Source organism: Amborella trichopoda, chromosome 9 (assembly GCF_054954075.1).
Source record: "Amborella trichopoda isolate Santa Cruz 75 chromosome 9, AtrichopodaSantaCruz75HAP2 v2.0, whole genome shotgun sequence".
In the NCBI taxonomy this organism is placed as follows: domain Eukaryota; kingdom Viridiplantae; phylum Streptophyta; class Magnoliopsida; order Amborellales; family Amborellaceae; genus Amborella; species Amborella trichopoda.
Window position 1 is genome coordinate 53,464,120 of NC_142344.1, and position 27,744 is coordinate 53,491,863.

At 36.0% G+C, this 27,744-nt stretch overlaps 2 protein-coding genes across 43 annotated transcripts; both read right to left on the reverse strand.

Annotated features, from left to right (window-relative positions):
* Positions 1-7,456: 7,456 nt before the first annotated feature.
* Positions 7,457-10,120, reverse strand: LOC18441524 (uncharacterized). Its single transcript, XM_006851755.4, has one exon. The coding sequence runs from the start codon at positions 9,462-9,464 to the stop codon at positions 7,653-7,655; it is 1,812 nt and encodes a 603-aa protein (XP_006851817.1). The 5' UTR covers positions 9,465-10,120; the 3' UTR covers positions 7,457-7,652.
* Positions 10,121-18,930: 8,810 nt separating this feature from the next.
* RUS4 (root UVB sensitive protein (Protein of unknown function, DUF647)) lies at positions 18,931-26,391 on the reverse strand. Of its 42 annotated transcripts, none has more exons than XR_002282175.2 (10): positions 25,605-26,374; positions 24,324-24,470; positions 24,073-24,219; positions 22,713-22,775; positions 22,546-22,622; positions 22,046-22,151; positions 21,372-21,474; positions 20,973-21,098; positions 20,080-20,145; positions 18,931-19,952 (listed from the first exon to the last, which is right to left on the reverse strand). XR_002282175.2 is itself a non-coding variant. In XM_006851754.3 (10 exons), exons 1-10 carry the CDS (start codon positions 26,262-26,264, stop codon positions 19,704-19,706), a joined length of 1,770 nt encoding a protein of 589 aa, XP_006851816.2. In that variant the 5' UTR covers positions 26,265-26,369; the 3' UTR covers positions 18,931-19,703. The 42 variants fall into 42 exon arrangements, 12 of the variants coding, with proteins under 12 accessions (XP_006851816.2, XP_088702337.1, XP_088702347.1 ...); XR_016040377.1 differs by having other exon boundaries at positions 20,947-21,128; XR_016040359.1 differs by having other exon boundaries at positions 20,973-21,121; positions 25,605-26,369.
* Between the last annotated feature and the right edge of the window lie 1,353 nt (positions 26,392-27,744).

The following is a 27,744-nucleotide window of genomic DNA, read 5'->3' on the forward strand; positions in this document are numbered from 1 at the left end:
ACTTTTTAAAACAATGATTTGGAACCATCCCGAACCCGGGTCAAGTGTATCCGTCGGTTAGGTCTGGGTCCATTGCCACCCCTACTTGGAAGAGTCCATGGGTTTCCAATCTGCTTTTTTAAACAATGATTTGGACCCATCCCGAACCACGGTCGGGTCTACCCGTCAGTCGGGTCCGAGTCCATTGCCACCCCTACTTAAGAGAGTCCATGGGCTTCCAATGGGCCCGAAGGTGTACATGGGACGAAAAATTCAAAGAAGGGGGTATACTTTTTTTTTCCAAAATAAAATAAAAAAGAAGTCCCGCAAGCAATCCCTTAACCATAGCATTGATGATGGCGACGTTGCATTGGTGATGATAATGCCAATTTACCGCCCATAAGAAAAGGTGTCCACCTCTTTAGATGGGTGAACTGCCCAAATCATCCCAAGAAGCCCATAAGAAAAGCTGTCGACCTTTTTCAGATGGGTGAACTGCCCAAATCATTTACAACAACAATGATTCTAATCTTACAGGGAAACGGTTACTAATTTAACAATTCATCGTAAAAATTAATTCTATTTAACAAATTAAATTAAAGAAAAAGTTTATATAAAGTGTTAGCGTTATAGTGTAGAAGAAAGCTGCACCTTGAAAATCCATCAAAAAAAACTCTGCAATTGATCATCTTTACCTCAAGATGCATGGATATGACAAAAAGGGATTCCAAATAATAATAGTGTATATTGTAATAAGTCATATGAACAGTCCATTTTCAAGATTTTCAAGTGTCGCATTATTTTGGAACTTTAAATTTCATAATACCGGATCAAAACAAGTTTCCAAGCAATTGATATAGTTTTTGGCACCAAAACTACATTTTCTAACAAAGTTCAAAGGTACACCCTACTTTGATTGCTTAAGGTAGAAGCATTGTATAAACTGCGCTCTTAAATTGAAGATAATGAAATTTCACATTAAGAACAAACGAAATGCATGTATTTCAGGATATGGTTGGTTGCCTGGGTAGCATATGTTTCACAGTTAAACACAAACTAAATTAAGAATCCCATTTAAACTGCAGATCGAGAAGTCACCAGTTTGATCCGGATCGTGCCCTCTCAGTCAATATTGTTGTTTACTAAAATGGGACTCCTGGCTCAGTGGAGTAAGAATTAAAAGACATCTAAGAATGAGCTCGGCCTCTCACAGAAACCTGCACGGATGCTTTTATTGTTGAATACAACTGGTTTTATACAAGATTACGAACGTATTTAACAAAATCTGAGAACCAAGCCACATTATGAATGCATCTGGCATAAATGATCTGTAGTTCCACGCAAACTTGGCCAAAGAACACCCATCAGTTGCCAGACCTAATTGGTTAAGAATCCTAATCTAGCCAATCAAAGCAGAACTAATATCTTACCAATCGCATGCCTCTGATTATTTTGCGGCAAGCAAGATACGGTTTAGTAGTTGTGGAAGTCCAAATTATCATGGGGAAGAAAAAGGTAGTGAGCCTCCATAGTCAATAAGAGCCTGGATACTTTCCTTCCATCAGCCTTGAAGGGATGCGCCAACAAGCAACAGGATCCCAAAATATCCTACACCAATTTATAACAAAACTCCAGAGAATGAACAAGCATTGTCCTTCCTAAGGGTGTGAAGAACATCCTGACGTTGACCTTTTTAAAATAGAACTCACACCTAAGAGTTAGGAGAGAGAACTCTAAAATAAGAATAAGCTCAAGAAACTGCCCCCAAACCCAACCAACCACCCCCCCAATTTACAGTCCCTTTTTCCTTTTCTTGGTCTCCCATGACAAGTAAGCCAGTGTCGACGTGAAGCCTTATCAGTCTATTAGTAAACTCTATGTGAAAACTAGAGCTGCATTAACCAGACAACTATCTTAAAAGGCTAATCACATATAGAATCCACAATAAGGGCGATACATTTGAGTCTGTCTGTTGAATAATAACCATTCGACAAAAGAAAAACAATCATAACAAGAAAATATAAATCAAAGACTAATACAGACAAAGAGGTAGGCAGAAAGCATTAAGCACAATAATACCTAAGTGTTAAACTCACAGATTGACTTTATTTGGAAAAATATATCACATATGTAAATATCCTTGCTATATGGGCACACCACAGAATATATGGCCGTTCGGAAGTTCCTCGTCAACATGCATGTCCATGCTAATATCACCGAATGTCTGATCAAAACCCACAGGACCGGAAAAATGACACTAAAAAAAAAGGGTAAAGTCAGTGGGGATTTGAGCCTCTACCCTTCGGTGAGAATGGAGTCAGAAACTTCATCATAGGGCTCGTTGATACTACTACCAAGGCTCCAGCCCATTTTCCCGAAAAAATAACCCTAGGAAAACAAGTTTTGCCATTCCAATCCCATTTGGAGATTAAAGAGAGAGAGAGAGAGAGAGAGAGAGAGAGAGAGAGATCACACTAAGCTGACTCCGAATAGTTGGGATAAGGATTGGATGATAATGACGATGATTATGAACGAAAATATCATACTCCTGAAGGATGCATACAGTCTCCAATCTTCATGCCTATTTCATTCCTTATGCTAGTATGAAACTGGAAAGATTCCCAAGGATTACACACAAAGAGACTAGCTAAGGGTGCAAATTTCAATTTCTCTAGGTTCTCCTCTGGTCGTCAAAGAAGGTGGGTAGTTCAGGCATTAGAAAAATGAAGTAATGTAAGATGCCCCTGTTAAATAAGTTTCACAGGATAATACTAATGCAGTCTTAAGCTCTTGACCAGAGCGGCTAGAGAGCCAATGAGTTAGGGAGGTACAATAAAGTGCTAGGTGTCTGATGGAGCAAAAGAAGACACAGTGAGATAAAAGAGATTCAGATGCAAGATGAGAACTGGCAAGAGGAAAAGTTATTAAAGAGATATTTGGTGCGAGGAGTCTCTGACACACTAGTGTCTCCCATCAGTGGATGGCCAAGATTCAATTGCATGTCTCCTTTAAGACATTGAGGGGCAAAGTGGAGCAGGGTCCATCCTTTAGTATGGGTAATATGAGAAGACCAAGAAATTTAGTCAAAGTTGGCTAAGCCTAGATGACGCCTTTGTTTGAGGGAAACTATGGATACACCGGTCTAAACATAGGATCTTCTCCTTTAAGTCCTACTTGGCCTTGATATCACTTAGCGGCATGTCTACTCCCAAACATGAGTATAAAATATCCCTACTTGTTACAAGCATCCATCAAACAAAGGATACTCGTACTCATTATGAACTGAAGTTTGGTGGATGCTTGTTTGTCAACCCTAGTCTTATGTTCCTTTGGTAAGCACAATCATAGCCCAACTGGAGTCAAGGCCACCACCGATGCGATGTCAAGACCACCACCAATGCCTTGCAAGACAGGGTTAAAACATTGGTTAATCTTCTGGGCTAGTAACCACAACTCTTTTAAGCACTTTCCCCACGCAGATTTTCATCACGGCTGGCAAGCCATGCTGAACTTGAGGCCCACCAAAATTCCCTGTGCCTCCCTTAGGAGACCACCTGAGCCTGGCCAATCCAAGCTCAACTACGATGGTTGTTCATTGGGAAATCTGGGCCCAGGAGGAATAAGGGGCATTTTTAGAGACTCAGCTGGCCACACCCTTTTTCCTTCTCTTAATCCATTGGGCATGCTGATTCAACTTTGGCATAAGCTCTCGCCCTCCTGGAAGGTCTCAGGAAGTTCAACACGAATTGGAGCACAGTTCTGATTATTGAGGGGACTCCAAAAACGTTATAGTCCGGGCCTCAAGATCCTCAACTTGCCCTTTTCCCTTGGAGACTCGAATATATATTGACAAGGTATTCCATATTTGACAAGGTATTCCATATTTGCAGGGCTATGCACATCTTATGGAGATATACCTAATGCAAGGCCAATTAAGAAGCCGACACCCTCGCTAAGGAAGGAGCTACATGGGATGGCATGCAAGGGACCTTCATGGTACCTTTTTGTCCCCTGGTCTCCCTTTTCTTCCTCCTTTGCTGCATTTAGTTCTTTGTTTATAACCATGTTGTATAGAATATTTTGGGGCACCCTCCATTTTTGGTTGTTGTGGGCTTTTTGGAGTAGAGCACTCAGTCTGTGGGATGCCAAAATACCTTCGTACTTGGTTTACTCTTTTTCAATACAAATGCTACTAGTTTCAAAAAAAGCAAAAAAAGAAACACAATAGGATTGCTGCTCAAGGGTCCCATGTGAGCATGAGAAACTGTGGGGTGGAGATCATAATTGTTGGGAGTGGGAGCCTGGGATCGACCCTTGGCTGAACCTCCCTACCCTTAGAGGGACTGGGAGCGCTGCTCAGGGAGCGATCACCTATATATGCACTATATATATATGGGAGAGCAAGGGGGGCGCCCAATACATGTATATGTATATGCATACATCTGTCTATATATATATGTAGTACTCTCAATTCTTACCATATATATTATTGCAATTGCCTGAATGATGATGAATTGCCTGAATGATAAATCATAAATGTAGGTGTGCGTGTATACTTACAAATGTGTCCTATCGATTTTTTCAGAAGTGATATTTCAAAAATAAAAGAATGAACAAACAATCTTTTAGCATTATCAACATACGCATAAGAGTACACTTAGAGTCTACAAAAAAAAGAAAATTGCAAAATCCAAAATAAATTTCCTATTATACATAAAAGAATTTATACAAGGCATTTTGTGTTAAAAATTTAATGTATGAAAATCGTAATAATCAAAAATCAAGGAAAATATTTTAGGAAGATTTGAAGTGAGATAAAATAAATACATGAAATAAAATTAAACTAATTATTCAAGAAATGAAAGACAAAGAGTGCATTACAAATTCCAAGAAAAGATTTTCTACTATGAACAAAAATTTTAAATGAAAATTAAGAGAATAAATAAATCAATAAAAGAAATCATTTTCATACTCTTTCAAATAAGATAAATAAAAAAAAGGTTAATCACTTAAATAGACACCACAAATGCATGAAATGACACAAAGGGTATTACAAAATTCAAGGAAAGATGTTTATTATAAATTACAGATTTTAAACAAATATGAAGAGAAAAAAGCAAATATATGAAATAATTCCATCAAATAATACTCTTTGGAATAACAAAAAATAATAAAAATCATCAATTAAGTAGACAATTTGGAGGAGTGGATCAAAATCCTTTGCAGCAAATGATTGCGATCCCTTTAAGTTGGGAACCAAGATCCCAATAGGTACAGATCGAGATCCCTAATGGAAGGAAGCGCATATTTGGGCTCTGACTCCATGATCGCTGGATCGAGATTCCAAGACGGAATCGCGACCCCTTGACCAAGACCCCACAACTATGGTGGACCCCACAACGAACATCATGTCAAAAAAAAAAAAAGAATCCAACGAACGCATTGTCGAATTATTGGTCCCATGAATCAACGTTCAAATGCAAACATTTATAGTTAAGATCTTAACAAGTATCATTATGATGTCTTTTGCAGGTAATAAAGGCAAGTATAACTTCTTTTGTAGGTATTAAAGGTAAGTATAACTTGGGCATTGGAGCATTAACATTAAGAGAACTTGGGCATTGCAACATTAAAAATTGTATACTCCACATCTTCACCCTTGGTATCAGAGGCACATAATACAACACAAACAACACCATGGCACTGACAAAATTATCATCATCATCATCAAAGCTTTTTCCCAACTAATTGAACCGTCATTCTGCTCTATTAAGAGCCATACCCTCGGTGAGGCCATAAATCCCCATATATGTTCTCATTGTTTTCAAACATGTCCCTTTAGGCCTACCCCTTGCCCTTTCTTAGCGTTCCACTCGAACTAACTCGCACCTCCTAATAGGTGTTGTACTCCTAATTGGTGTTGTACTGGGCCTGCACCACACATTGCCAGCCCACCTAAGTCTACTCTCTCATCTTATCGCCTATTAGTGCCATAACTAAATTCTTCTCAATGTATTCATTTCGAATTTCATCCCTTCTTGCCTTGCCACTCATCCATCTCAACATCCTCATCTCAACTACACTCATTCTATGGGTATGTTGTGTTTTTACCGTCCAAAGAGATGGGAATCTTGATTCCATATATGTAGGGATCTCAATTCCATTTACGTCAAATCTTGTTTCCTATAAAGCAAGAATCTCATTTCCTACAATTCCTTTGTACGAACGTCGATTCCAAAAATAGGAATCTTCTAGCCAGCCATGACTCCGCGATTCTGATTCCTAAAATGATTCGGATCTCAGGCGTTTCCAACAACAATGGTCTAACATGTTGCGCACTTGAACTGTTATTAGTACAAAAGCCTTCAAGTTGCAACAAGAGCCTTACAATTCATAAATGGACTTGAAACCCCAATAAACCCACATTTGTTGTTCCACCACTTCTTAGCTCTCTATGGTTGTGACCCACACAAGGATACAAAAACCGCAAAAGTATGGCGAACTCCAAAATCCTTTGCTCCAGTGATGTCATAAACTAAAATCTCCAACAACTAGAAATAACCAATTCAATACTAATAAGCTTAATTTGTTCACCAACACAAGGGCATTTGTTCAAGGAAGTCCAATGGGGTAGCATGAGGAAAGTTGAAAATCTTCACACAACCCAAAGAATATGACATTATACTGAAAAAGGCACCAAAATGATGTCAAAGAGAATTATGGAAAGAATTTGGTATGCGAGTAGAGAGCCTACATATTGAAGGTTACAAAATTACAACTTAATGCACACTTTTTGGAAGCTAAGAACAAACTTTATTCATAAAAAGCACAATATGGATGACTATTAGAGTAGAGGAACTAAAGGTCTTTCCATTCAAACACCATACACCTCAAATCATACATCAAAAAGGTCTTTTGCAAATATTAGCAGCCAATTAAACATATGCACAACCAAAGGGCCATCAAAAAATTCAAAATGGTCAAAAATCAGAATGTTCCCTATAATGGGGACATGAGAATTGCAAAAGGAAGATAGAAAAGAAAACAAATGTTATACAAGATGAGAATACAAGCACACATGTACTTGTGTCATTGTGTTAGTGTACAGTGTAAAAATACATATGCATCCATGCACATAGTTACCTTACCTACACAAATAAACACATCCATGCATACATATATTGCATTCCAAAGATAATAAAAGCATGATTTAATCATCAAAGAAAGATGGAGATAAATGACAAGCAAATGAGAACTGCAAAAGAAAGAGAAGAAAAGGAAATGTTACACAAGATGAGAATGCACGCACATGCACGTACTTATGTCATCATCTGCTGAACAGTGTACACGTACATATGGGCGCACGCACATAGATAAATATACAAATATACACATCCACATATACAAATATTGAATTCCAAAGATAATAAAAACATGCGTTAATGAGAATTGCAGTATTATCTGTTGAGGAAGTAGCTACGAGAGAATGAAAAGCACATGTATAAATAGCCCAACAAAGAACTGTTGAGGAAGTACGTACAAGAGAATCTCAAGCAACTATGCAATTGCTATGTGTACATAATTTACAACATACCATCCAATCGCCCAAAACAAGCCAAGGTGCCTCAATGGTACCCCGAAAACACTTTGGGCAATAGAGAAGACACTTACTACTACACAATGCTGCCATGCCTGAAGCCCCCATCCCCACAATCCGTACCCGTATCCAGGCCACATGGTGAATCATACCATTTGGTATTATCAGCATAGAACCCCACTACAGGTAAACCAACAAGGTTAGCATCTGTTACAATTGTCCCATCATGCCTAATGGGCTTTATAAGCTTCGAATCCTCACAATCCAATATGGTCTTCTCATCAAACTCTCCACAAGCCTCCTTAACCGAATCCAACCACTTCTCAGTCTTAGTATTCCCCCTGATTATATCCTTTCTCTCTCGGCATTCATCCTTCAGCCTATCCCAAGAAGCAACCTCATCAAGGCTATGCTCAAAGGCATCATCTTCTTCCTCAATCAATTCACCATCTTTTCCATCGCTGCGGATATGTTGTTCACCCCAGTGCCCAAGACCTGGGTCCCCAATAAGAACCTCATCTGAATGCTGTCTCCCAATCAATAACCCCTCTGATCTAGAAACCTCTCTCATACTCCGAAGCCTACTCATAACAGAAGAAATCTCTTGAGAAAGAGAGGCCAATAGCTCATGGGGAATTTTCGTGATCTTTGATTCCAAAAGCCCAATTTCAGTCCTGAGCTCCTGAACCTGTTGCAACATTGCAAGCTGGGAGTCTGATTCCTCCTTACCCATGAGCCCAAAAGTGTCTGAATCCCCATATATAGGTGGCTCATGTTCCATGATGGTGAACCCACCCTCCTTCGCTCCAACTAACCTGTGAATTATCCTCGCATTCCCATCAAGCGCACCGGGTTCATGCCCTGAATGCACAGCATAGAGCTTGAAAATTGCCATTCCCTCTTCTTGGTACACAAAGGTCTTGTCTTTCTCATTGTAATTTGCAATGGGTACAATTGCTCGTATTCGAAACGCACATCCACACCTCTTCGAAACGTATGGCTCACGCTTCACAATCCTCGACCTCTTCGAAGTGGGCTCTCCAGCCCTATGGCAAGCGTAATCCTTAACCTCAGCCATGAAAGGCTTATATCTTATATACTTTTGCCTTATACAAAGCACCACCTTGTGCTTAGCTGCCAATTGTTGAAGCCTTTCAGGCACTTCTTTAGCAGGAACCTCAAAAGACTCTGTATACTCAAACCTCCTCCTCTTATTTCTTGGAGCACTAGAACCCACATCAGAGCAAACAGGGCAAGAAGCAACACAAACCCTAATAAAGGACTCAGGAATTCCATAAAATTTTGCACCCACTGTCCATACCTGCTTTATACGCTCCACCGATTCCTTGAGCCCTAAGTGTTTAAGGTCAGCGTCTCCATGAAAACCCATCACTATGTCTTGCCACTGGTCTACATGAGACACAAATTGGTGCGAATTATTCTTGAAATACAAAACCTCATTGCCATTTTCATCAATATGTGCGTTGAGCTTCTCTTGAATTCGCTTCCAACCAGTGAGATATGCGGTGTCTACGTTCCTATCTTTCCATACTCCTCGCCATGACAGGAGTATCGAATTTGGTGTAGCTCTCTTGATCTCCTCTGGTGTCGCTAGTCGTTGCTCCAATATGCAGTGAACCATGAGGTTATGGGACTCTTTGTTGAAGGTGTAAAATTGGGTTGAGATATGGGGATCAGGGTCTATGAAGAGGGGCCGAGGTCCTCGATGGTCAGTGGGATCAGCATCTGAGTCACCTGAGCTTGCACTTCGGCAGTCAGCTTTTTCATCTGAGTCTTCCTCATCTCTGAAAACTACAATTTCAGCAATGGAGGGGGTTGAATTCAGGAGAGTAGGGGGCATGGCAAAGGACTCCTCTTCACCTTCCATGGTGGTTGATGGTTTAGGGTTTAGGGTTTAGGGTTAGGTCTTTGCGCTGGTTCATGGAGACGGTGCTGGTTTTTCAGGGTCTTTAGCCATTGTTCTATGGTAGGGATTAAGAGTCCTGGTGCTATTTTCTAGAGAGCAATTGGGACCTATTTGGCTCTTAGCAATTATTCACTGGTTTGGGCTTTCTTGCTCTCTGGTCCAGGATTAGGGTTTTTACTTGCTGGTTCATGAAACAGCTCCCCGCTTTTGAGGTCTTATCACCACTATTCAGTGATGCTGCTTTAGGGAGCTCTGGCTCTCTTGACTAGGGTTAGGGTTTTCTCAGGCTCTCTCGCCAATGATTCTCAGCCCAGGGGATAAGAATTTCTAGCTCTGGTCGAGGATTAGGATTATTTCTGGTTCATAAGTCGGCTCCCACTTGTCCAAGCTGCTGCGCTATTGACATCTAGGGCAAAGATTAGAACTTTCTCAAGCATGAGCCATTTTCGTTCTCATGCTAGTGATCTCTGATTCAGGGTTAGGGTTTTTCCGGTAATTCATGAGGGAGATGGTGTTTTATCAAGCTCTTTCACGCCATCGTTCCCTGGTCTAGCAATGGGTGCATTCTGGGTCCTCGGGCTCCTCTGTTTCTGAGTTTGTTGCTGATGAGAGACAACAGAGAGAGGGCTCTGAGTTTGCTTCTCAAATCGTATGGTAGGTCATTGGACCACAGAGTGATCCGGCGAGATCACTTTGTACATTGGACCGCAGAGTGCTCCGGCGATATCATTTCGTACATTGGACCACAGAGTGGTCGGGCCAGATCACTTTGTAAGTTTACTCCTCGCTGAAGGAGCAGGAAGTAAGAGTACTTTCTATCCGGTGAAAGAGGTTTTAGAGTAACAGTTCTTGCCAAGTGGAATTTTGGGTCCTTCCTTGCCGAACAAAAATATAATTTTTAACTACTTATCATCTCTATAAAACAAGCGGGCAGTTGGCATAAAGATGCATCCGTAGGTGTAGAGGTAGGATGGACCTTCAAATTTTATATTATTAGGATTATCTCAAAATTTATTTTTATATCTAATTATAAAATTTTTAATTTTAAAATAGTTAAAATCAAATAGATCTATAAACATATGAAAATCATGAAAATGGATGGTGTAGATAACATGTTGTAAAATGCATTATTTTTTATACTTAAAATCTTTTTATCTTTCATAGTCATACATCTCTATGTCAATATGATCAATCATACGGCTTTTCAACATTAAAACTACCTTTTCCAATGGATTTTTGAGGGGTATCCATAGTTCTACCTTATAAGGTTGCATCTTTATATAAACATTTTTCATAAAACAAATCCTACTAAAACTTTGGTTTCCTAAAATCTTGGTTTTAAGAGATTCTCTTTTTCTCTACTCTTAATTTTAAATATTTTTATATGGAAGGGATCTGCTAATATTAAACCATGGTAAACAACATATAAGAAAAATGAAACTAAACAATCTATGTAGGCCCTTAATCATGTTTATAAACCATAGACTTTAAGCTTTATAGAAATCCAAATAACCAAAAGAGAGACTGACATTCTGCCCTCATCTAAAGTGTGTTAAGTTCTAACTATATTTCCTAATTCTATGTTCAAATAATAGAAGGTTAGATTTGTTGTACGTTTTGGATTATATAACCTGACATAAATCTTTAAAATATAGAACAACACGTTTTAGGTATCATGGTAGTGGTGCTCTTGAATCCATTAAAATAGGAGAGGAAATGAGATTAAAGCTGCTCAAGATATAGATGACAAAAATCAATAATAAGATTAAACTATCTTAGGATTGTTTTTTTGTGAATTAATTCTCAAGATTTCTTTATGCTTTCCAATACAACTTTTAATTATTTCTAATGCCTTGAAAAAAAAATTATATCCAATCTTCAGATTTTTATTACCTTTAATATTACTTGTATTTTTTCATTTATTTTAACTCTCTATATTTTAAATGTCATGTTTTAATTTTTAAATTATAGTTTGATTAGCTTCTATTATATATATATATGAAGCAACTGCTTTGTATGTGATTGAAAAGCATCGACTATCTAGTGAAAACACAAATTAAAATTAAACATCTGAAAAATAATATCAAAAAAGGATCGTGTACAAATTAATTCAGAACAGATGTCTGTGATATTTTAAAAAAATAATTACGTACCTTGGAAAAAGCAAGGTTTCTCTTACTTTTAAAGATGAATGTGTTTCTCAATCTTGACAAAATGGGAAGAACACCTAAAAAAATACAAACATAGGTAACTAAAAAAAAAATTTTAAAAAATGAAATATTGATTTACCTTCAATATGCACATCTAGAAAATACGAAGAGACAATAAAAAAAATTAAATAAAAACAATCACTATGACTTACCTTCAATATAGACTTTGTCAAGCCTCATCCAATGGTAAATACTACCTGAAAACATTGTAATTGAAAATTTATACGTAGAAAAATAGGTACTAACCTTTGTTCTCATTCCAATGAGATTTGTAGAACTAGATTTTGAGACTATGGGATCAGAACATCCGAAAAATAAGATCATGTACAAATTAATTCAAAGTATGTGCTTATGATATTTTAAAAACTAATTACATACATTGGAAAAAGCAAGATTTCACTTACTTTAAAGATTAATGTGTTTCTCATTGCAAACAAATAATAATAATAATAATAATATATATATATATATATATATATATAGAGAGAGAGAGAGAGAGAGAGAGAAAAAACTCATTAAAGTTGTGAAGTAAAGTAAAAATTTGAAATTATTTTAATGTAATTTTTGTTTATTATTTTTTACTTCAAACAAAACATCTGCAAAGTAAGATCATGTACGCGAAGAACATGTAAAAAAAATACAAACATAGTTAATACAAACAAAAAAAAATACTACAACTTACCTTCAATAGGATGAACAGAGACGATGGAAAAAACTAAATAAAAGGAATCACTATGACTTCAATATGGACTTTGTTAAGCTTCATCCAATGGTAAATAATACCTGAAAAATATTGCAATTGAAAATTTCTATGTAGAACAATAGGTACTAACCTTTCTTCAGTAGAGAATCACATTGAAACTAATGAATCTTGCTACATGGAGAAAGCACTAATAACTAAAAGGCAAGTTTTCTCTGCTTCCCCTATATCATAAAACTTATATACATCCCCTTATCAAAACTTTCATTCTAAATGGAGGGTTAAGATTGCCCCAATCACAATGTCACTTCTCTACACTATTTTATTTTTTATTTTTTTCTATAAACTATTTTAACACCAAATTTCGGACTCCAATCCTCTATTAAACTCTCACTAGAGAAAATTATTAAAAAAATATTTTCAATAAATAAAACGACCAAAATACCCATCAAAGTTTCATGGGGTATTTTGGTCATTATATTTTATCGAAAAAATATTTTTAATATTTTTTATAAGTGCGCCCCAATGAGAAGATAGCACGTACCAAACAGTGAATGGCTCTCCTGAACAAACGATGAATGGCTCTCCTGAACAAAATTGGACGGCTGAATGGTAGGGGAAGCATAGATCTTCGATGCTGTAGGGGAAGTATACAAACCTTGCCCACATTACCACAAATATTGATACCAAAGATAACTAAATTGTCACAAAAATTAATATAAAGGAAAAAAAAAAAGACAAGTACCTCATTGAAAGTAAGGAAGACGTATGCAGCAGAGATAGAAAGATAACAAACGATATGTGAGTAATTTTAATACCAAAACACAATGTTTTGTGGTCATTTTATGGCCATCACAACTACTGCAATAACATAACTTATACGATCTTATTTCATCTAATTGCATGAATAATTAAAAAAAAAAAAAAAAAGCAAAATAAGGGGAAAAAATGTACATGTTAACTATGAACCTTTGATAGCTTGATTTTACAAAACTTAGAGAGAGAAACTGTTAGTAAAAAAAGTGATGTTGCGGAGGAGACCTAACCCGAAATCAGAGAGGAGGGATGTCATGAGGCTGGTGATCACAGACGGATTTTAGATTCCTTCACTTTTAGAGAGAGAAAGAAGAACTGTACACCTTTTTCCTGTTGTGTCTTCCTCTCTCTGACTTCCCATGTTTATAGGGAGAATAAGGGCTAACGGTTTTATTTATCTAACGGGTCTCTAAAAAAAAGTCTTCATTAATCTCAAGGATATTCATGAAACACATTCGTATGAACATTGAGCCATATGAACGTTGGAGATAATTATGGATAATGAGATTCTACCAAGCCCACAATTGTAGGCTAAATCACATGGGGCGTCATGGCCATACGTGTCAACATCTCCCACTTGGCTATAATGACTGAGCATAATAATAAGTCACATGTATACTCCCACTTTTGAGTATGACATTTAAAAATATATATATTATCATAAGGTTTTTCTTACGCTTTCGCGTATATGCTCTCATAGCAAATGTCCATCGAGTGGATTTTCACGCTAATGTGAATTTGACACTCATGAAAACTAATTGACTTAAACATTTTTAAGTCTCATTAAGCTGGTGTGTTTAGACAGTAGTTCAATACTTAGAGCATTTGTTAATGGATCAGCAATCATATCTGATGAGGGCAAGTACCTAACAGTTACTTCACATTTCTCAACTACATGCTGAATGTAGTGATATTGGACATCTATATGTCTTCCTTTGAAGTTATTTACTCCACTTTGAATTAATTTAATTGTAGCTTGATAATCACAAAAGCTTTGGATCGGTCCGTCGATTATTTGCAGCTTCAAGTCATCTATGAAGCGCTTCATCCAAACAACGAAAGTACAAGTAGTTCTACATGCAATGTACTCTGCTTCCTGTGTGTATCTAGCTACACACCCTTGTTTTTTGCTAGACCAAGAAACAACTGCCCCTCCAAAGAGAAAAACATGTCCTGAGGTGAACTCACTATCATCTTTATCCCCAGCAAAATATGCATCTAAATATCCTATAACTTCAAGCTTATATGCTTGAAAACACAATTTTAGATGCTTTGTTCCCTTAATGTACCTTAGAATTCTTTTTACTACTTTTCAATTAGCTATGCCTAGATTACTTTGATATCTACTAACAAGTCCTAAGGTATAACTCAAATATGGTATTATATAGCTTACTACATATACCAAACTATCAATAACTTGTGCATAGGGAACGTTAGGATTTTATTGTCCTTCTACTGGACAATCCTTCCTAGACAACTTTACTCCCTTTTCAACAAGAGTAGACAATGGTTTCCTATTTTCCATTTGAAAACTTTTAATAACAGAGTCAAGATATCTCTTTTGGCTCAAGCACAACATTTTTTATTTTCTATCTCTAGTTATTTTTATGCATAGGAAATAAGATGCTTCTCCCGTATCTTTCATCTCAAACCGAAAAGAAAGTCATGACTTAGTTTTATCAATCATTTCTAATTCATTTTCAGCTATTAGGATATCATCTACATATAATAAGAGTATTGTGAATTTACTCCCACTCTTCAAGACATATACACAATTGTCCAATATATTTACTTCATGTCCCATCTATAGGATGACATCAAGAAATGTTAAGTACCATTGTCTTGAAGATTATTTTAAACCATATAAAGACTTATTTAATTTTGTATACTTTATTTTCTTGGCCTTTAATTATAAAGCCCTCAGGTTGTTTCATATAAATGGTTTCCTTTAGTTCATCATTCAAGAATATAGTCTTTAAATCTATTTGGTAAGTTCTAGGTGATAATATGCAACAATTGTCAAAATTATTCTAATGGAAATAAACGTTGTAAGGGAATAAGTGTCGACATAGTCGACTCCCTTTCTTTGGGTAAAACCCTTTGCTACTAACCTAGGTTTAAATTTATTAATTGATCCATCATATTTCAATTTCTTTTTAAATACCCATTTAGAACTTATAGGTTTCCTATTTATGGCAAATCACATAGATCACAAACCTTATTTTTTTCAATAGAATCTAATTCTTCTCTCATGGCATTAAGTCATTCTTTATATTCTTGCGACTTCGTAACATCATTGAAGTCAAACGGGTCATGGATTTCATCTGGGTCAATAAATATGTCTATCTCCTCATTCACATAGACATAGAAATCATCAAAGTTGTCTATCTCCTTATTCATATAGACATAGAAATCATCAAGGTTGTCCATCTCCTCATTCATATAGGCATAGAAATCATCAAGATATGATAGATAAACTCTAAACCTCTTTTGACCGCTTAACATTGGATGTGTGAATACTTCAACATCATCATGTTGATCATGGCTATCTATATTCACTATAAGTAGTGGTTCTAAGTCATGTATGCTATTAAGTGGATTATCATTAGCCACTACATGTAGGTTTTTTCAATAAAATCTTCTAAGAACTCGGCATCTCTACTTTCAATACTTATTGTCAATAATATGGTATTAAAAGACATACCACTATGCCTTATATGCCACAACAAATCAGAATATTTGAATCATCGAAGCCCACAATTGTAGGCTAAATCACGTGAGGCCTCATGGCCATACGTGTTAACAGAAACGTCCAAAATTAGGTAAAAGACAGACCACGTTGAAAGAAAGAAACCACGTTGAGGGAGAGAGATCACATAAAAAGAAGAGAGAAAAAGGGAGAAAGCAATTATATATAGAAGATGCAGAGAGAAATCACATTGTGAGAGAGAGTGGGGCACATGAAATTTTCTTAACATATTTATAAGACTTCTAAACCTAATTAAGATATAAAATCTCTCTCTTAGAGAGAGATATTTTAAGTGAGGAAATAGTAAGGATAGATTTTAAGATATAGATGTGATATAAATTGCTCGCTCTTTCCGTAAAATATACACACACTTATCTAAGAAGAGAGACAATAAAATCTCCATAAATATAATTTTCATTCATATCTAATTAATTAATAAATAAGAGAGCTAAAAACATAAGAGATAGATCATTAAAAGAGATACTACGTTCAGGGAGAGAAACAAAATAAATGAGAGGAGAGAGATACTATGTAGGGGGAGAGAAAAAGAATAAATGAGAGGAGAGAGAATAAAATCCCATAGATATAGTTTACATGCATAATGGTCCATAATTATTATGTATAGAGATGATAGTTCAAAACAAAATTGGTTATTTTTCCTTTATCTCTTCCTAAGTACTCTCTCTCACACACACATCTCTCTCCTTTAAAGATAGGGTTAAGTACCTAAGTTTTTTAAAATTTAGAAGTTATGCACCCTACAGATAAACCCCTTATTTTTGCGATACGTGTCCACCCATTAACTATTGTTTAATAATGTAATAGAAATAAATAAAGTTCACCTCAAAAATCCAGTAAAAAAGACTGTCACGAAATTTATAAACGTTCCAATTGTGACCTTAAAATATATAGACATAAAAAAAATAAAGAAATTCAGTAGTGAATCTTTAACAAATTATCTGGACGGTTTATGTTCAAGACTTTAAGTATTTACAGATATGCTCGATCTGTACTATTTTTAATATTTTAAATTTCATAATTAAAGGTGATCATGGATTTTCAAGCTATTGCAAGGTGTTTGATGCAGTACTACATCTTCGAATCTTTCGATAGAATTTAAAGGTGCACCTTACTTATATATAAGGTGGAAATGATTTTGAATTCTAGAAACTCAGCCCAAAAATTGAATGGTTATAAGACAATTGGGTCCTAAATACACTCTTGTTTCAAGGTATCGTAGAGAGCAAATGCACATTGTCCTTTGCTTTAAGTAGAGTAAAAAGTATTTTTAGAAATTATTAATAGGAAAATTCACCGAATGAGAGAGTTCAACTATTTAACATTTTTATCCTTTATCTGTTTGATTTAATTTTAAGATACCCGTCAAAATACGCATGAGTTGGAGTATTTGAAAAGGGTCAACTGTTAAATTATTGAAAAGTTCGGTATATTTCGATAATTTTCTCTTTATAGTATGATCTTTGGTGATAATGACAAATCACAAATTCAGTGCAGTCGATCACCGGTAAATTTATAGTTTGAACGATGGAGGGATATGGGATCTACTACTCAATATAGGGACCTGTTTGGTGGGTCTGCTTTCTCCATCACCAAACCAATGATTGGGAGGTGATAACTTCATGTTCTTATTATGCTCATATGGACATTATAAAGATCCCAAATATTATTGTGAAATTACAAATAAAAAAAGTCAATGGTGAAGCCAGCTCACGCATTGCCTTCCGCTTTAGGTCCGAGCCCACCTGTCCCTTCGGTCAAGTGAGCTCCGCCAACTCCCATCTTGGAGAGGACCTGTCGAACCAACCACGACAGACCCAGTTGACTACCCCATTGCATAGTTGCCCTCCTTGATTTAACATTAATAAATAAATGATTTAACATTAATAAATAAATAAGTAACGATCAATGTTGAAGCCCATACTCTAAAAAATTAAATGCTCTATCTTGGATGTCATCTCGAATTGTGATTTATGTTGTCCCTTGGACCCTAAATCTCCTAGTTTTGCACCACCTTAAGAGCTCCAACTTCATTGTTTCTATAACAAAATGGATATCATCATCATCATAACTTTTTTCCAACTATTTGAGATCAACTACATATATCTTGATCAGCCATCCTGATACGGCAAAAATAATCATACAAAATTAAATAATTTTCAGATCCTCAATCCATAAAAAATATGGCCTTCAATGGGGGCCATCACAGGACCCTCATGCTAACGCTTCCCAATTGTAAGTAGTCATGACAGATACGACGTGCTCAATGCTGACCACAAAGAATAATCATTTATCACTTTTACCAATGAGAAAAAAATATCATTTGAGATAAATTGGGCTGCTTTCCCCAATTTTATTCCAGATCCTCTAGGCCCCAAAGAAGAAGCCGAAAAAAGAAGCACCAGAAAAAAAATAACTTGACATACCTTTTCTGATCTTGATGTAGGTGACCATCCATTTTATAGGTGTCTAGATTTGTCAATCTAAAAACTCAAATGTCTTCTCTCTTCTTCCTTTTTTTTATTTATTTATTTTTTATTTTTTAATTGTGATGATGAGAAGATCTACAAACTTTGAAGTTAAACAAATCCACCCAGGTTTAAAACACTGAACTACATCTCTAGACAAAATTAAGAGGTGGGCCTTACTTCTAAAGTAAATGGATAGCACCTTATAAAAACCTCACCCCAACAAAACAAAAGGTTGTCTTAATGTTTGAAAAACATCTACCTAATCATCTCCACATTAAGATGTATAAATATGGAGAAAACAAAATATTTCAAATCCTAAAAATGACATTTTTACAACACATTATCTTAGACCATCCATTTTCAAGATTTTCATGCATTTTTAGATCTACTTGACTTGAACTACTTTTAGAGTTTAAAATTTTATACTTACAGATGAAAATGGATTCTCGCACCATCGTAAGAATTTCAACATCAAAATTGCATCTCTTAATAAAGTTTAGAGATACACCTTACTTTGATTATTTAAGGTTACAACCTTATGCAAACCACACCCAAAAACAAGCATTAAGGCCAAAGAAGGTAAAGTTATTTTTGACAAGCATTTCTCTCATCAAATACAACCCACACGGGTAAAACATGTGAGCAAGCTTGCATGCTTGTCATGAAAAGCCAAAAGGAAAGAATCATAGGCTTGACACCTCCATACATTTTCAACAAAACTCTGCTCTACTATGTAAATTACCAAAATTAACTTGCTCATTTTTATTTTGTGTGGAACTTGTATAACTTCAAAGAATCATACGCTTCCTTCCCTGCATGTGACATAACTTTCAAGCCTAAAAGACAATTTCAAAACTCTCTCTCTCTCTCTCTATGAACCTAAAGGAATCCCTTTGAACAGACCCTTCTCCAGTATTTTAAAGCCATTGTCATCTCTATTTTCCAGTACCTCTCTCTCTCTCTCTCTCTCTCTCTCTCTATGAACCTAAAGGAATCCCTTAGAACAGAACCTTGTCGAGCATTTTAAAGCCTTTGTCATCTTCTCTCTTTTTCAGTATTTTAAACTCTCTCTCTCTCTCTCTCTCTCTCTCTCTCTCTCTCTCTCTCTCTCTGAATAATTTCAAAGCCATTATCATCTCTCTCACTCTGATGGGGGATGACGATTCCCTCTTCCAGGAAGACCCAGCTCTCTCTGTGGTTTATAAAGGTTTTCAATTATCTGAAAACCTCATCTTCTCAAGCTCCATTGAAACTGTATCTGATCTGTTCTTGGGTATTCAACAAAACATTCTTCACAGCCCAACCCAACTTCCTCATTTCTTCAATAAGTTCCGATACCTCTGCCCTAGCATATTGCTTACTCTCCTCCACCATTTCAAACCACTCTCTCATGTAAACAGGGGACCAGTAACCAGAGCATGGTGAACCATTCCCCAATGCCAAGCTACATCGGTCTGAAACAAGGGCCCTTCTCATGTAGCAAGCCTGAAAATTAACATGAGAAGCTCAGAGGAAGCTGACAGAAAGTTTTAATAAGTGCATTAGAATGAGAGAGAATATATGGCTATTATTGCCCTTCTTTCTCATGAGAAGCTGTCCTTGCCCACATTACCTGCAGCATTCCCAAAATAATTTCTTTGTTGCCTGCCCCTTCGTGAAGACAAAGTACCATCCCTCTCTGAAATTCACGCATGCAAACTTTCATGAAATTGAAGCAGAAGAGATTGCTTGAATGCCAGAAAAGATGAAAGAAGTTCGATAACTATGGTCCATTTCATTATGTTTATGCAGTTTGAAAATAAGACATCCACTAAGGGGAATATTCCACTCTCTTTTTTTTTCCTTTGACAGGTAAAGATCCACTCACTGATAAGAAAAGATAAATACTATATGTTTTTTATAATTAAGCACAAGATTAGGCCTCATATATCTTCACATTATTTTTAAGGTTTGAATAATTGCAAAAAGTTGACATCCTTTGAGAATAAAATTCACTAAAGATTCTCGTCCTTCAATTACTTGTATAAGGCATCCCTCACGGTTTCATGCACCCCAACTAACTTACACAAGGCAAAAAAAAAAAAGTGGTCCAAGTTGAGGTTTCAATTCTCTTCAAATTTTTCATGTTCAGATTTTTTACTATATATTTTTGCAAATAATCAAATATATGAAAGGTAAGGGTATGCTCTCTTTTTTTTCTCCTTTAAAAGTTAAGGGGATTCTACATTATCATGGCATGCTCAAGTCAACACATCGACAAACAGATTAAAACCAAGTAAAGACTCGTACACAAAAAGAAAAAGTAAAAGAATCATCCAAAAACATTAGCAATTACACATACATATGCAAGCAAATGCACATGAATGTGTCTAGAAGACGGATAAAAAAATTGTTTTTAAAAGAAAGTGGACAATAGATAGATGGATGGATGAATATATACACAAACAAATATATATTTGTGGATGTTGATGATACTAACTTGTCGCTTTCTTCTAAAACCCTTACAAGATGTTTCCATGCATATGAAATAGAGATCATCGCCTCCTAGAGATTGCATTGTCAGCACTGAGCACTGGGGCGAAGGATCCTTCGAATCAACACATCCGATTCTGATGGGCCATGGCTCACTGCCTAATTTAAACCTCACTAATCATCTGTAAGCTTCATCATCAAGTTTTGGTAATTATTTGCTTGAAAAGCAGTTACAATATTTGTGTATTCTGTTTTATTCAATGAAACTCAAGTTGAACAAAAGTTAATCTCCACCATCCAACATTGCCAATGGATGGTGAATGTCTACATTTTGTGTCATATACCAATACACAAGTAGTGTAAGGTACACTTCCCTTTAAAGGAAAGAAAAAAAGTTGTTATCAAGTACAGAACCACAATCATGAATGTTACCTGCTAACCTAAGAAAACTAATTCCTTCTGTATCGCTCACTTCTGCGGCTGAAGGGACATATCCCGAATAAATCCATTTTCTTATGATGATTTCTAGTCTATCCTGCAGTTTAATAATATAAAACTCAGACCGATAACATCAAGCAACAAATAACTCCTATTTGAGATATTTGCAACTTATATGTGGATATTTCTTCAAACCTTTAGAAAGCCATAATTTTTGCCAAAAGAACCAAGGGCACTTTGAAATTTGGGAATTTGGGTAGTTGTGAATTTTGGTGATGAGAAAATCGAAAGTATTTTTGTACTTACAAATATAACAAAAGTAACATAAGAGAGCATCGGGATAATAACAAATTCAATGTAGAATAACCGGATTAGGTATACAGACAAATACAATAATGATGTATGGAAAACCTTTCGTGAAAAAACATGAAGCTGTGCATCCTTTAAAATTTTGAAGCATGCTTGAAGTTTTTGCCACTTCTAAAGGCTATTTCAAGCTTAATCCAGCAATCATTGTTAACAATTCCATAGATACATTCTTTCTGTTCTCTTTTTTTCCTTTTTCAACCCCCTACGTTAGGCACAAGTCATTGTTACTATCAAGATTTCCCCCAAAATACAGTTAGCAACAATATTCAAAAGTATAGAAGACGAAGCAGTCCCCAAACCTTAGTTAAGGTTTGCAGATGCACGTGTTTGAGGGCTTGATAAATAGCCATCAAGTCAACCGCAGAGAAAAGTGGGTATACAACCAATGGGAGGGTTGCTTGTAATCTTCTAGCATAAACAGAAATAGCATCAAATAAGTAATCTGACGTTCACATTATATATCAAAATCATCAGTTGAAGATATCAAGGGATAAATGTAACCATAGAAGGGGATAATCTATCTCGAACAACACACCTTTAATGGTGATTACAAACAATGATGAGATGGTTACTTGATGTGTTATGTGTAGCAAAATAATATGGAAAATGACCTTAAGAAAAAAGTATCAGAAGCTATGATTAAAAGGAGCTTTCCATGACAAGTTGCAGATATATCTCGCACAAAGAAGAATCCAGATTCAAAGACTCAGATGACCCCAAAAAACAAAAGATCAAAACATACAAAACTGTACTTTTTTATGGAAGGACTGAACCAAATTCTAGGTTTAGAAAGAACAACCTTTGGTTATTCTTGCATACAATATTCAATACAGCTGCAAGCATAAGACCCAGGTTATCAAAACAGACTGTTTGAATCTGAAAACCACAAATACTGCAATTAGATTACAATGAGGAAGAGACATCCACTTCAGAATCTGAAATAACCAATTGAAGTTTATAGCTTACCTGAGCCTTGGCTGAAACTTCCCCAAGATTATCCGCAATTGCAAAGCTCCTATGTATTGCAGACTGAAAGGACAGAGATCTATGTTACAAGGAAACTGACACAGTTGTTGAATTGAACATGGAAATGAAATGTCAGATGCTCCCTTAAAAGATGGGACTGTCAGACATGACACTTTCATAGAGTTTCGTACTGTACAGAGGTGCCGTTTCAGAGTTCTAACATAGTAAGACACTTTTTGACATATGCATCTTAATTGAGACATGCATGTCTTATGGTAGACACTCCTTAAAAATCATTCTCTTATACACATATTGGAAAATAAAAATTTATTATCACTGATATATATTGCTAATAAGAATTAGCCATTAGGAAGAGTATGCAAAGAAGTAAAACTTGGAATCACAATATAAAAAACTACATCTTAAAAATCAATACAGGTGTGTCTTACAGCTGAGATGTGTGTCCCACAACTTAAACATACGTGTCTTAATACTGAGCCCTAAAAATGACATGGCACGCCCATTTCTGACATCTAAGACACACAGACCTTACACGGACACGTCATGTCAGAGTATTGGGGCATGCGTAAGAATCCTGAAACAGCCCCAAAACGCATAACAACGGGTCACATACTGTGTCTCACATGTCTGACACTGTATCCGTGTCTCACACTCTGAAATGTCTCAGACATGCCTTCCATTGTTACATAGACAGAGATGATATTAAGATTATCCTCATGAAGAAGAAAAATAAGAGATTTTTTTTGGTAGCATGAGAAAGTTAAATGGAATAGCGTTCCATAATCAAATGAAGTATAATATATGGTGTTCCCATAGGGCCATCCACCATCCTTCCAAATTGCAGACAGTAGAGATTAACTGCACCTGGTGGGCCCCTCAGTTTATCTTCATTATCCATCATCTGTAACTCATGTTAAAATGTTCCTCTGGAGTCCCATATAACACTCCAACAAATTATGATATAAACTACCATAGTAAATAATAATCACACGAATTAAAACATTGATGGGAGTCCCAATTATGCAGCCTATACAGAGTGTGGTTTTCAACTTTTTGTACACATGGTTACATAAATCTTGATGAGAGGACACTTATCATTTGTCAATAACTCCATAATATGGAAAGCAATGTTTAAAATGTGGTGAGCCAAGTCAGACTCTCCGAGTCGCTCGGAACAGGCAAGTCCCAAGTCTTAAATAAATCTATCCAAGACCAGCTGAGACTGTACAGGTCTTTAAAGAGACCAAGCGCAACAAGATACATAGTATAAGAGACCAAATAGTGAAGCTTTTTTAGTTAAAAAATAAAATGGAACTTAAACTATAGGTCAAGTTATTACCCCTGTTGCTAAGTAGGCAGCCAAACTTATGGATTTTCCCACATTGGCAATTGTTGCAAGAAGCAAGAAGTAGTTGGGGAAATATGGAGTCAGCATCTCAACTCCAATACTCAAGCTGAACAGGAGAGATGTTGAAAACCGCACTCTCTGCCCAAATGCAAGAAAATTACATGATAAAATATTGGAAACGCAACATACATGTTAAATAAGTCAAAGAGCCAACTTCAAAGATAATAAGATCCAATTCAAACCTTTAAGTTAGTATCAAAAGCTGATCCAAGGCTAGCAGTATATATGCAGCGGCTAAGTCGTCCAAGTCCATCTTTAAGAACCCAATTCAGGGCAGCTGCAGATGCAAGAGATCGACAATTTCCAATTCCAATAGCTCGAAACATGGCCTGGTATTGAATTTATAAAACAAACATTCAACAGGCTTTACACAACCTAATCAATTATCCAGTTCCTTTCCTTTATTTTTTATAGTTACCACCTCATCTCCAATACCACACAATGATATATTGATGAACTGAGGAGAAACAATAAAAATTTGAAGCCTATAACAAACATTCACTACTAATCCATTTTCCACATCAGATTCGCATTTTCTTTTTTTATTTTTATTTTTCTTTTTGAGAAATAGTTTTGGGTTTTTTATTACACAAGACTTGATGCATGTAGGCAGTAAGAGCCCAGCATATCAAAAACCATGGAGTTTAGAAACTTCACAATTGCAGCCAAATTTCTCTCCATTGGGAGGTGCAATTGAGATAAGAGAAAATGAAAAGTTTGTCCAAAAAATTAATAAACCCCAATATTTGACAAGTTTGAATAAATTTCATAGCTTCTCTCTTCTTTTTTTTTTGTTATTTGACTGATTAAACTTCATAATTTTTCTGAATATTAGGTGTCAGTCAACTTTGTCAAAACTTCTACACATACCAGTGGTATAAAATTCAGATTTCAGGTCCATTTCCAGAAAGGATTGTGGGCTTTGGATAAATTTGAATATTACAAATGAAATTCAAACCATGAGACATACAAAGAAAATGGAGAAATAAAAATATAAATAATAGGAAGGTCATGCCTGTGTAGTGAAAAAAATGCTTATCCGTTATTCTCCTATTGGCTAGACATACCCATTATTTTCATTCCATTCACAGATTGTATCTACATAAATATCTCTGAACATCAGTTGTCATTTCCCCATTTTCGCTACCTGGTTTATGCTATAACTTACAAGATTTGCAGTAAAAACATCCCCAAAGGAACTTCAAAATTTTCCAGTTCGAATATTCATTAAACAAGAATTAAGTTACCAATTGAAACAAATATCAATTCACGTGACCGATACTGAAACTTTAGACTTTAAAGCTTCGTTCTCATGAAAATTCTATAATTAAAAAGCACAATTTTTTATCAAAAAATAAAAAAGACAAGGCCAAATTTAGGAGTCTTACTCAGATGGAAGCAAACCTCATTAGCAAAGAGTAATGAAAAGTAGCACTGGGAAAAAAGAAATGAACCCATTTTACCTGAGTAGCAACAACCTTGAGAGCTGAGCTAAAAACACGATGTAAAAGCTTCCACTTTAAATAACCCATGTAATTTTCCTGAACTTTTTGTGGAACAAACAACTTTCTCGCACTGCAATTCATCATCTCCACCCAATTCCCGAAAACCCTACCAAGACACAGAGAACCAATGCAATTTAAACCTTCCTCATGGAAACCCACCAACTTGATATGCTTACCATCCCATGTATACTGAGAAACTCGACTCCCCTGGTGAAATACTACAGGAAGGTGAATGAACTCATGTTCCTCCTCTCTCTCATAGCTTTCAGACCAAAACCCAGATGAAAGACCAGGGTCTTTTGAGAGAGAAACCATGGGTTTTCTGATTCTTAGCTTCCATTGATTCAGTTTTAATTGATGGGGTTTTGGGAGAAGGTGGTTGCTAGTATGTACCCATGGCTTCTGAACCAAATCCTGCTGTTCTTCTCTCTCGTGACCGTCTGATAAAAACCCATGTAAAAATCCAGGATTTTTAGAGAGAGAAACCATGGGCTTTCGGTTTTTTGGCTTCCATTGATTCAAATGGAACGGATGAGATTTAGAGCAAGGGCAGTGGTTAGTGGGCCTCCATGGATTTTGAAACTGAAAGGATTCAGAGGTGTACTGTAAAGATTGCATTGAAGAGTGAGATGAGAGCGAAGAGAGAGAGGGGTTGGTGTTTTAGGTTTCAGACGCAAGCTCATATCCCGTTGCACGGATATGTAGGTTTTTCTGATTTGGTTCTTTCCTTTTTTGGATAATCACCATTAAGATAGTGATGCTACGCCTAAACAAATGGGGCCGTTAACAAAATCCCTTAGGAAGGAAATTTTTTCCTTTTGGTATAAAGACGTTACAATCATTTAATTTTTTAAGGACGTTACGATCATTTAATTTTTGTACAAGGATGTCACGACCATAATTGATCTCTATATATTTGAAATTGGTGGTCGAAGATATGTCATAGTTTAGGTATATAGTTAATCTCTATAGATTTGAAATTAGGTGGTTGAAGATGTGTCATAATTTAGGTACAAACTTCGAAACAAAATTTTTTAAATGTTGTGTCACATTTTCATCTATTAGATTTTATATAAGTGATAGTGACCTCCTTATAACAAAACTAAATTGTCTCGTAATATATAATCTCATTTACTAATACATGATTGATTTTAAAATACCATTTCATTCGAGTATTTCCATGTGTATTAAAATTTAATTCAAGCAAAATTATAAAATTTGGCCCCTAGAATGGGGTAAACTAATATCATTAGACCGACGAGTGTACCGGCATAGGGTTTGGTCTGGTCAAGACCAGTCTGATCCATATTTATCAAGACCACATTGAACCATTGTTCTGATCAGTCGGATCGACTGGTGTCTTTATCAGTCTGAACTAAAGTAAAAACTAAATTTGGTAAAAAATAAAACTAGTTAAAACCATTGTTTGGACGATTTGGCCGGTTGGACCAACCGATTTAACTAGTTCAAACTAAATAAACTTAGCAAAAAAAAATTTAAAACATTCGGTATTTATAATCTATTATATCCATTCTTGTTTCTTTTTTTTCTTCCCCTAAAAATCTGTTTAACTTGTTTGACAAATGGTTAGACCGGTTTTAACGAGACCAAATCCTCTACTGGTTCAATAGGTGATCCCAGCGTTTTAAAAATCGCCGAGTCGAACCGGACTCGCCCGGTTCGACTCGGAATTCACGAAAAAGGGACCGGATCGGTTCAAAAACCGGGAATCGTCCGGTTCTAGAGAGAACCGGACGATTCCGCACAGTGACTCGCCGATTCACTGTGCGGAATCGGCGAGTCTGTGAAGAACACGGGTTGCACAGTGTTCTTCACGGATTTTTTTCAAATTTGTCATTTTTTGATCATTTTTTTTGTTTTTTTCGGCACGTGATCTGTTTTTCAGGCTGTAAACAGCTTTATTCAGCTTTTTTAACGATTTAATGGTGGAAAAATTGGTTGTTTTTGGATCAAGAAAAATTCGGGGTTTAGGGTTTCCGCCATTTTTGAAATTTCATGCCAAATAGGGCATGAATCTTTCAAAATTTGTTGGCATATTGATCTTAAAGCTGTGAATCAAAAGATTTTGTTACTAATT

Coding starts and splice junctions, on each gene's coding strand:
- LOC18441524 (XM_006851755.4), bottom strand. CDS start 9,464: ATGGAAGGTGAAGAGGAGTCCTTTGCCATGCCCCCTACTCTCCTGAAT.
- RUS4 (XM_088846211.1), bottom strand. CDS start 26,264: ATGCAATCTTTACAGTACACCTCTGAATCCTTTCAGTTTCAAAATCCA. Junction 24,471..25,604: donor TCAAGGTTGTTGCTACTCAG/GTAAAATGGGTT, acceptor ATTCAATACCAG/GCCATGTTTCGAGCTATTGG. Junction 22,623..22,712: donor AAGTTTCAGCCAAGGCTCAG/GTAAGCTATAAA, acceptor TGTGGTTTTCAG/ATTCAAACAGTCTGTTTTGA.